The sequence below is a fragment of the Asparagus officinalis genome, chromosome 3, assembly GCF_001876935.1.
Source record: "Asparagus officinalis chromosome 3, Aspof.V1, whole genome shotgun sequence".
Taxonomy (NCBI): domain Eukaryota; kingdom Viridiplantae; phylum Streptophyta; class Magnoliopsida; order Asparagales; family Asparagaceae; genus Asparagus; species Asparagus officinalis.
Genome location: NC_033796.1, coordinates 111,958,088 through 111,968,514, shown reverse-complemented (window position 1 = coordinate 111,968,514; position 10,427 = coordinate 111,958,088). Strand labels below are relative to the sequence as shown.

The following is a 10,427-nucleotide window of genomic DNA, read 5'->3' as shown; positions in this document are numbered from 1 at the left end:
CCCCCCCCCCCCCTATTTAAGCGGAGGATTGTAAGCCCTAAAGGCATAATTTTTTATCAATAAAATTGATCTTATTAAATTTTCTTTGTGGTTTCAAAGTTCTTTGTGGATTTGAGGAGCACCCCGTTAGCGGATTCCAAGATTTTTAACTTATGCGCTCCGTTAAGTTCAAACCATCAAAGAGATAAACATCATAATATTTTATTTAGAAAATGAGGGGGTTGTATTTGTTAGTGGACATAGCGTTTAGTTTATCCTTTCTAAGAAATTAATGGCCTTTGCTTCCATGTTGAGAGTAAATGATCTCCAATCAATTTATATATTTTTCATTATTGTTGTAAAGCCCCGATTATCTTTCTATAGAATACTTCTTAGTCTTGCCTCTTTAAATTCCATTCCAAAAGTTAGCTGACATCACAGTTAACTTCAAGCAATCACTAGAGGAGGGTCTTCAAATAAAAAAGATTTACACCTATTCTACCAAGCAAAGTAGAAAATGAATGAATCCTACGTCACGACTTTTGCTCCCAGAAATCCTGAATGTTTGTTAGAAAAGGTAACAACACTCAGAATTCTTTAATGTTAGCTCTTTTGCCTGTCAACGCTATTCTTTCACTTTGCTCTTCTCCAATTGTCTAAAGCCTAACTTGATGTGCAGCACAACATTAGAGACCATTACAACTGAACCTGTAATTTTGTTAATGGGTATGCATGAACAAGAAACCTTAATCAATACTACTTACTGTTTTGGGTCCAATTCCTTTGAACCGAGACAACTGAGCCTTAACCTCGTCCACCGGCAACCCTCGCAGATACTCCAAGCAAAACTCCCCTCTTTTATCCCTCACAGCCTCAAGAATACTCTTGATCCTAGCCGCCTTTGTCGCCGCCAAACCCCCGCATCTAATCGCACCCTCCAAGCTCTTCGGATCCGCATCCAAAACCTACTGCCATCATCATCATCGTCATCATCCCCATAATCTCTGCAATGAGATCACAAAATCGCCAAAGGAGTTACCTGCTGCCAAGTTGGGAACGAGGATTTGAGGGACTGGAAAGCCCTAGACGAGTTGGCGTCGGTGGTGTTCTGAGAGAGCAGAGTGCTGATGAGGCCATCAAGAACGCTGATGGCTTCAGCGTTCGCTGTTGTCGCTGATGATCTTTGTCTGTATGCAGCAGCGAACTGCTGGGGGATTCCGTGGAGTTGGAGGAGATCGTCTCGGACCGAGCGGCATTGTTCGGGGCTAGGGTTTGGATGGTCAGGGTACGGCTCTCGAGACGAAGACGACGACGATGCTGATGATGGTTGTGTTCTACTTTTCTTTGATTTTTCTGGAAATGGGGTTTGCGATAGAGCTAGCTCTCGTCTTTTAGGGTTTCGACTTCTTCGAGTCGTCGCCATTGTTTCTCGGCGATTTGATTTTCGTTTTTGTGCAGAGCATTCATTTTTCGACGTCGGTCATCGAGGAAGGGAAGTGATGATGGGTTGAAGTTTGACGGCCCAATCGGCCCGCGTATCTGGCCTCAAAACAAAGCCCTTTCAACATCAATAATTTTTTTAAAAAAAGTAAACGATGAAACTCCAAGACCAACACTGCCGGCCTGTTACCATTAGGGGCTGTTTGGTTGTTGTTGGTAAAATTGTGTATTTATGACACAATTTGGAAAGTTGTTATCCACCTCATCAATTTTACTTGTATACTTTTCTTTGTTTGTTTATGATTATATTGGAATCATAAATTGCTTGTTTGGTTTGCAAATGTAACTTTAATTGTTTGTTTGGAAAGTATAAAAAGTGGTCCCTACTCAAATGATCATATTGGTTGGAATTATTTTTTATTATTTTTTCCTGACTTCAATGTCAGCTTTCTCCTAAAATCATGTCTTTTTTTTATGAAATCACTTTACAAGCCGCATCATCATATGAAATCACTTTACACTATTTTCACAACTACAAACAAACAATTGAAAGTGATGAAAGCTGACATTAGGACCCACTTTTTTACACTTTCCATCCTTTTACATGGTAAAAACATACAACCAAATAGCCCCTTACTCGTGGTTGCTAGTCGGTGTTCACAGGATCAGAGCGGTCCAAGTCCAGGGGGTCAACAGGACTAGTCAATGCAAAATAATTTACATGTTTGATCACCTTGCATTAATTAGAGAGGACTAGGAATAATCTAAATAAATTGGTATACTCAGATTTCTAGAGGATCATATACAAAGTATTATATAGTAACATTGACTTAGATTGCCAAACACCATCTTCTAATAGCTACAAATAGCGATGTCCATTCGGGCCTAGGCCTGGCCTGGTGCCCGGCCCGAACCTGGTCGGGCCCAAGCCCGTCCTAGGCCCAAGCATGGCCCAAAAATCCGAGTCTAATCGGGCTCTGGGCCTGGGTCTGGGTCATTAATGTGTGTGTTATAAGTATATTTATATGTGTATGTTATAGAATTATTGTTATATACGTATATATAAGTGCATAAGTATAATTATATATAAGTATGTTGCATCTAGTATATATAAAAAAGTATATCATATAAGTAAGCTGTATAACTGTACTTAAATAAACATAACGTAAGTATGTAATAAATACATATATAATATATATTTATGTGATTCTCTCTCTCTCTCTCTCTCTCTCTTTCTCTCTCTCTCCAAAGTTATAACTTGTAAGTATATTATGTATATACAATACATTTACGCCCCGTTTGGCAAAGGGTTAAGGAAGAATGGTTAAAGAGAATGATTAATGTACTTCGCCGATTCGATAATCTGAAGAACTAAATTATTAACATGTTAAATAAGTTTTATTTTAGCCATTGTGATCAATTTTAGTGTTTGGGAATAACAATAATTTTGCCTATTTTCTTTATAATTAGTTTTAATCCTTCTAAATAGAAGTATTAGTAAAGCCCTCATTTTGAGGGGTTAACTCATTTTAATCTCTCTAGAGGGGTTAGCTTAACCCTTCTATATTTTTTATGTTTGACAAATTATGAAGGGTTAACTTACTTTAACCTTTGTATAGATTTTTTATGTTTGGCGGGTTAAGAAGGGGTTAAGTCTCTTTAACCCCTTACTTAACCCTTTGCCAAACGGTACCTTAATTACATATCATATATGTATATATAATTATGAAGGGTTAACTTACTTTAACCTTTGTATAGATTTTTTATGTTTGGCGGGTTAAGAAGGGGTTAAGTCTCTTTAACCCCTTACTTAACCCTTTGCCAAACGGTACCTTAATTACATATCATATATGTATATATAATATATAGTTGTACTCTCTCTCTCTCTCTCTCTCTCTCTCTCTCTCTCTCTCTCTCTCTCTCTCTCTCTCTCTCTCTCTTAGCATGGTATAAATACTAAGATATAACAATATAAACATATACAATGTAGTTATAAGTATACTTATATGTGTATATTATAGAATTACAGTTATATAAGTATATATAAGTATATTGCATCTAGTATATATAAAACTAAAGTATATCATATAAGTAAATGGTATAACTGTACTTTAATAAGCATAATGTAAATATGTAACAAATAAATAAATAAATAAATAAATAAATAAATAAATATATATATATATATATATATATATATATATAGTAACAAATACATATATAACTATATAATACATATTTATTAATAAGTAATATATACTTATATTTACATATAATATATGTATATATAATATATAGTTATATAATAACTTGTAAGTATATACTAATACATATTTATATAAATATAATAATATTAATCTATTTTTTAGCAATTTTTTACCAAAAAAGAAAAAAATTAAAATGGTCGGGCTAGGCCGGTCATTTTCATATGCAGAGATTTTTAGTTAATTGTTAAATTATGGTTTTTTCATATGTAGAGATTTTTAGTTAATTGTTAAATTATGGTTTTTTATATGATTAACTAATTATTAATAAAAAAGTTACTTTTATCATTTAATTCCTATGATTTTTTGTATTTTTTAATTATATAATTACAAGTGATTAATGATATGATTGTTTTTATCAAAATTTTGTTTAATTTTTGCTATGTATTAATATTGAAAAAAATTGAATAAATTTAAAAAATAAAAAACCAGGGTAGCCCGATGCCCAACCTGCTCAGGCTTGGGCCCAGGCCTCGCTTTTGCCCGGCCCGGGCCCATTTTTTTGGGTCGGGCTGGGTCAGGGCGTTTGGACAGGCCGAGCTACAAAACTAGGACTTAACATCACTGAAGATTGATTGTTAGAAATAATGTTAATGGCAACTGGAGGGGTCCTACCATTATCAATATCAAAATTTCCTTTTTCTCCGAAAAAATATGTAAGTAGAAAGAATCATTATTGGTGCCTTTAGGTGGTTACAACAGAAATCAAAATAGCGGTAAAGGAGAGTACAACAATTGGTAGGATTTTATGTAATTTTTTTGTGACGCATGTATCCCTCTCCATGACTGCCTTGATCATGTGAAGACATTAGACACCCCCCCGCCCCCCACCCCACACCCACACACAATCACTTTGACCCTCACATTCTCTTGTTTCGCTTGTGGACGAATTTTGAAAACCATCCTATTTAAGAAAATAATTGCAAAAATCGACCAATTCACAAAATATTTGTGAAAACCGATCTAGTTTCAGCCGTCGAGTTAAAACTGGGTCGGTTTTGAAGAAAAATCTTCCGAAACTTCGTGGGACTAAAGTCTCGTGAAGTTTTTGTACATTACAAAACTTTACGGGACTTGAAGTCCCGTGAAGTTTCGGAACATATTTTGTTAAAACCAACCAAGTTTCAGCCAGACGGCTGAAACTAGATCGGTTTTCACAAACATTTTGTGAATAGATCGGAATTTGCGATTATTTTCTCAAATATGATGGTTTTCAAATTTCGTCCTCCCCTCGTAGAGCCTATTACGAGAGCAACTGTGAGCTCCAAATTGGAAGAAAATAAGGCAAAGTATTTATGTTTTGTATGGTCAAATACTTCACAAATATATATCACTGCTTCTTTCATTTGTGAAATGTAAGTTCTAGTAGAGCATATATATAGAATACTCGGATACCATTTTATGTCCCCACAATGACAACCTCGACCATGTGAAAACGTAGGCAGGTTCTCCCCCCATCACTTTGACCCTAATTAGCTGTTCTTGTTTCCAATGTGTGGAGCCCATCATCGAGCATCCTATCATAATCAAACTGAAAATAATTAAACAGAGTCGTATAAATTTATTTTGGCGGTGTATAAACATTCGATCAGGTGAGGAGAACAGATTATTACGTGTTTAAATTCACGTGAAAAAAGTAATATGGGAATTAAGAAAAAGGATGAATGAAGAGAAAAATGAGGAGATGAGAAGAATGAGGTAGACTGGATAGGACGTCGAGGATAAGATTTCTAGGGTTGAGATATTCAAGAGAGAGAAAAATGTTCCCTCCACTTAAATTGACGTCGACAAGAAAGTGAGAAATGAATCAAATAACTTTAATAATAGAAAGGATCGATCGAGGCCTGCGATGGAAAAAATAAAGAGCTTTGCATATAACTACCATCGATCATGCGAGCGTGAAAAATTTCATCGAGTGTTTTTCTATGATACCTACATGTTAATTTTAGAGCTTTTTAACTAATAATATTTGCTAAATTTGCTATTAAATCAACCAAATTTCTTTTTCAAACTTATCTTAATTTTATTTTAAAATAGAGTTGAGATATTTCTAATGAAAATTTTAACAAATACTAATTACTTAGAAAGATCTAAAATTAGCATGTAAGTATCGTAGAGAAATATTCGGGTGGTAAAAATTTCCACATATGCATGATTGGTAGCGGTAACGTGGAAATTTTCAAAGCTTTATGGGTTTTATACCAAAATACAACTTGTGGTATTTAATTGTCAAAATAGAAAAAAAAAATTATTGTATTTTTTGTGCAATTTAGCCTTTTAAAATGATTGCAGACTTTGGGACAATCTAAACTTTTTATCTCCCATCAGAAAAGAGAACTTTATATGTTTCTTTTTCTTTTTATATCCTCCTTTATTCCATGTGTCCAGCCGCTTTCCCAAATTTGCCGAAAGCACAGAACAACAGCTTTGCTGGCAGCAACCAGAGACGTTCCCTCTCACAATTTCTCTACGTCAGAAACTTGCTTAAATAAAAAAAAAATTTACACTCGAGATGTCTAAAACTTGATATTTGGACACTTCGATGCTAGTTCTATCCAATGTTATAGAATATATATATATATATATATATATATGAGTAGAACTTGTGTCAACTTAAGTGGATAGTGAATAGTGTGTCCACCAAACTTTATATCCACTCATTTAACATATAAAAAGTCACTTCATATCATGCAAGGATCCCTAGGAAACATCGAAGAGTTAAAAAGTTTAGTGGATGTCCACTTAAGTGGACACAAGTTTTGCTCATATATATATAGGGAAAAATGCTTCCAGCCCCCAAAAGCCAAGTGAACATGCTTCCCACCCCCAGGACTTGGTCAATTGGTGTTTTACCCCTAAAAATAAAGAATCTGTTCTCTGAGCCCCCAAAACACAAAACCCAAGACATTAAAACATGTGAAGACCATAATACCCTTCTCTCTCTCTTTCTTTTTTTATTAAAATATGATGGAGGATTATTTTATTATTTTTGTTTTCTCTCTCTCTTTATCATGATGTACCAAGAGGATAGTTGAAATGATTGATGAGGATTATTTTATTATTTTCGTTTTTTATTATTTTGGTTGTTTGTATTGGGAGGTTGTTAAAGTTACGGGTTGATTGTTAAGGTTACGGGTTGGTTGTTAAGGTTAAGGGTTTGTTGTTAAGGTTATGAATCCTCTCTCTCTCTCTTTCTTTTTTTATTAAAATATGATGGGGATTATTTTATTATTTTTGTTTTCTCTCTCTCTTTATCATGATGTACCAAGAGGATAGTTGAAATGATTGATGATGATTATTTTATTATTTTCGTTTTTTATTATTTTGGTTGTTTGTATTGGGAGGTTGTTAAAGTTACGGGTTGATTGTTAAGGTTACGGGTTGGTTGTTAAGGTTAAGGGTTTGTTGTTAAGGTTGTGAATCCTCTCTCTCTCTTTCTTTTTTTATTAAAATATGATGGGGATTATTTTATTAGACTTGGTCAATGGGCGTTTTACCCCTAAAAATAAAGAATCTGTTCTCTGAGCCCCCAAAACACAAAACCCAAGACATTAAAACATGTGAAGACCATAATACCCTTCTCTCTCTCTTTCTTTTTTTATTAAAATATGATGGGGATTATTTTATTATTTTTGTTTTCTCTCTCTCTTTATCATGATGTACCAAGAGGATAGTTGAAATGATTGATGAGGATTATTTTATTATTTTCGTTTTTTATTATTTTGGTTGTTTGTTTTGGGAGGTTGTTAAAGTTACGGGTTGATTGTTAAGGTTACGGGTTGGTTGTTAAGGTTAAGGGTTTGTTGTTAAGGTTATGAATCCTCTCTCTCTCTCTTTCTTTTTTTATTAAAATATGATGGGGATTATTTTATTATTTTTGTTTTCTCTCTCTCTTTATCATGATGTACCAAGAGGATAGTTGAAATGATTGATGATGATTATTTTATTATTTTTATTTTTTATTATTTTGGTTGTTTGTATTGGGAGGTTGTTAAAGTTGCGGGTTGATTGTTAAGGTTACGGGTTGGTTGTTAAGGTTAAGGGTTTGTTGTTAAGGTTGTGGATTTATTGTGTAGGTTACGGATTTGTTGTTAAGGTTACGGGTTTAATTGTTAAGGTTACGGGTTTAATTGTTAAGGTTACGGGTTTAATTGTTAGGGTTACCTATCTAAAGATCCTCTTGGTACATCATGATAAAGAGAGAGAGAGAGAAATAATAAAATAATCATCATCATATTTTAATAAAAAAAGAAAGAGAGAGAGAATGGTATTATGGTCTTCACATGTTTTAATGTCTTGGGTTTTGTGTTTTGGGGGCTCAGAGAACAAAATCTTTATTTTTAGGGGTAAAACACCTATTGACCAAGTCTTGGGGGTGGGAAACACGTTCACTTGGCTTTTGGGGGCTGGAAGCATTTTTCCCATATATATATATCCATTTGCCAATGTTGCCAACAATGTTGCCAACCTATCGTGCGATTGCGCTGCATGATGACATCTTCATATATTGTTCGTCACCAATTGAATGATCCTAACCGACTCCAACCAAGACGTTTGAAATATTTCACCTCATTTCTAATTTTGCTCTACGCATTGATTGAAACAATATATACAAGTTCTCGCGCAACAAACGCAGCATTGATTGAAACAATTATGCAGCCAGTTTTATCCAATTTTGCTCTCTGCATATTTGCATCTTTTTACACGCTATGGGTTTCGACAAAAAATCAAATGTTCAACAAAACAACCCCAGAGCATAATAATATGGAAAGAAACAGGACGGGGAACAAACAAGGCAGCGAGCTCCTTCCAACAAAAAATCATCTCAGCATCGACTACTCCCTTAATTCACAGAGTCTCTGAACTATACACATTCATTTCGTTCGTTCATATAAAAATCAAACAAAGATCAGACGATAGAAAGCTAAGAACTGCATGACGATCACAATCCAAACAAACCAAACTCTTGCAAGAACCCAGTTCACACTGCGGTTCAGAAGCTGGCAGAGTTGCACGCCGAACCGCCACCGAAGCCGTCTCCCCACCCTCCCTCCGAAACGACACCAGCCCATCCGAAACGACACTCCTGCACACTCCTGCCTCCTCCTCCTCCTCCTCCTCCTCGTCACCCCTCACGACCTTCAGCGTCCTCCTCGCCATCTCCTTCGCCACCTCATCCCCTCCCTCCCCTTCGCACGAGCACCCCATCAGCGCATCTCTCGGCCCGGCCGCCTTCGCCAGCGCCCGAAACCTCAGGCTCCCTTTGCTCATCTCGTACATTGTAGCCAAGGCAGTGCTCTTCCTCTCTCGCCGGACACCCCCTCCTCCACCATCGCCACCATCGACTTCACCGCGCCCGCGTCCATCAGCGGCCACCCTGCCTCGCCTCTCCTCGCCAGGCTGCGCCAGAATCATCAGCCCGATCCTCCCGCCGTCGCCCCCTCCCCGCGCGGCCGCGCGTGCTGAGTACGGCCCTGACCGCCCCGGCATCTCGCGATCTTGACGAGGTTGTTCGGGGCCAGGGAGAGTGGTACAGGGCCATCCCGGCTTCGGCGTTCCCGGACGCGAACATGCTAACCAACGGCGGGAATCGCCGCGAGAACCCCGATGGCGAGCTTGTTCTCGTCGTCCAGAGCCAGGCTGAAGAGGGCCCGGCCGCGTTGTCTCTGGCCTCTGCGGAGGAGAGAGGAGGACATTGAGGGCTTCGATGAGAGGAGGACGGCGCCGGACCGCGACGATCTTGAGCCTTGTTGGGGGGCTCGGACGGAGAGGTTGACGATGACGCGGTGGAGTCCGTCCGGGTCGATGGCTCTTGGAGCCGATCATGGGGACCAGGGCCTGCAGGAGCCTGGGAGTGCAGAGGGAGACTCTGAGCTCGCTGCTCTCCCTCGTCGACTGCCTGAGGGCTCGGAGGCCGGACTCCCTGGACGGAAAGCTGAGGGCTTTTGAGCTTGGTCAAGATGCTGGCCTCCTCCTCACGGGGCTTCGGCTTCACAGGGGGATTTTGGGGCCTTGGACTCCGTCTCAGGGAGGAGGAGGAGAGGAGGGAGGTTGAGGTGGCGGATCATTTCGGATGAGGAGAAGGAGGAGCCGAGGCGGAGGAGGAGGAGAAAGAGGCCGAGGACGAGGGGGGACCGAGATGGTTTTTCTGATCTAGGGTTCTTGGAGCGCGATGGCCTCCTCAGCTGCCGCCGCCGCCTCTCCCCCTCCCTGGTTTCTTGGCTGGGCGCGTTGGAGCCGATCAAATCCTGACGCAGAGCCCGGCGCGACTGCGCGCGAGAGGGGCGCGGGGCACCGAGGCGCGTCTGGCAGAAGTCGGCGATGGCGTCCCGGAGGCGGCGTGTTGGGCGATCAGGGGAAGAAGGGAGGAGGGAGCTCCATTCAGAGCATGCTGTTCGCGGCAGGGTGAAGCCGCAGCTGGATGAAGAGCCTCGATGCCAGCGCCCGCTCGAAGGTGTGATCCCGTGGCCGTGGACGATGACCGGGTCGAACATGAGAGAGGACGAAATCGGGCAGATAAAACTCATGGGGATGTTCGAAGAGGACGAAGGAATCGAAAGAGGAGAAGGGGGAGCAGCGCCCGAAGAAGAAGAAGACGACGATGAAGTGCGGCCGAAGGAGAATTTCCACCGGGACCTCGAAGAAGAAATCGGCATATTTGTACAATTTTTTTTTTCTATTTTTAAGAATGCAAGGGAGAGGAGCAGAGGAAGAGAGTAAAGCTAAAAAAGTGAATCCTTAGCG

General features: G+C 39.3%; 3 protein-coding genes across 6 annotated transcripts in view; 1 reads left to right on the top strand and 2 right to left on the bottom strand.

Annotated features, from left to right (window-relative positions):
- Positions 1–1,505, bottom strand: part of LOC109835777 (putative DNA glycosylase At3g47830) — a 9,419-nt gene extending 7,914 nt beyond the window's left edge. For all 4 annotated transcript variants that reach the window (XR_002245699.1, XM_020403797.1, XM_020403798.1 and 1 more), the window contains exons 1-2: positions 1,019–1,505; positions 744–944 (exon numbers count right to left, since the gene is read on the bottom strand). Coding sequence is in view for 3 of the 4 variants with exons in the window: in XM_020403797.1 (XP_020259386.1) it covers positions 744–944; positions 1,019–1,402 (585 nt within the window). In the remaining variant the exon portion in view is untranslated. The remainder of the gene's footprint in view (positions 1–743; positions 945–1,018) is intronic.
- LOC109835615 (U-box domain-containing protein 41-like) lies at positions 8,571–9,751 on the bottom strand. Its single transcript, XM_020403586.1, is given in 5 exon segments — positions 8,571–9,257; positions 9,259–9,270; positions 9,272–9,470; positions 9,472–9,633; positions 9,702–9,751. Coding segments are annotated over 5 exon segments (1,110 nt in total).
- Positions 10,005–10,427, top strand: part of LOC109835614 (zinc finger AN1 and C2H2 domain-containing stress-associated protein 11) — a 5,031-nt gene continuing 4,608 nt past the window's right edge. The window contains exon 1 of the mRNA XM_020403585.1: positions 10,005–10,343. Coding sequence (XP_020259174.1) covers positions 10,005–10,343 — 339 coding nt within the window. The remainder of the gene's footprint in view (positions 10,344–10,427) is intronic.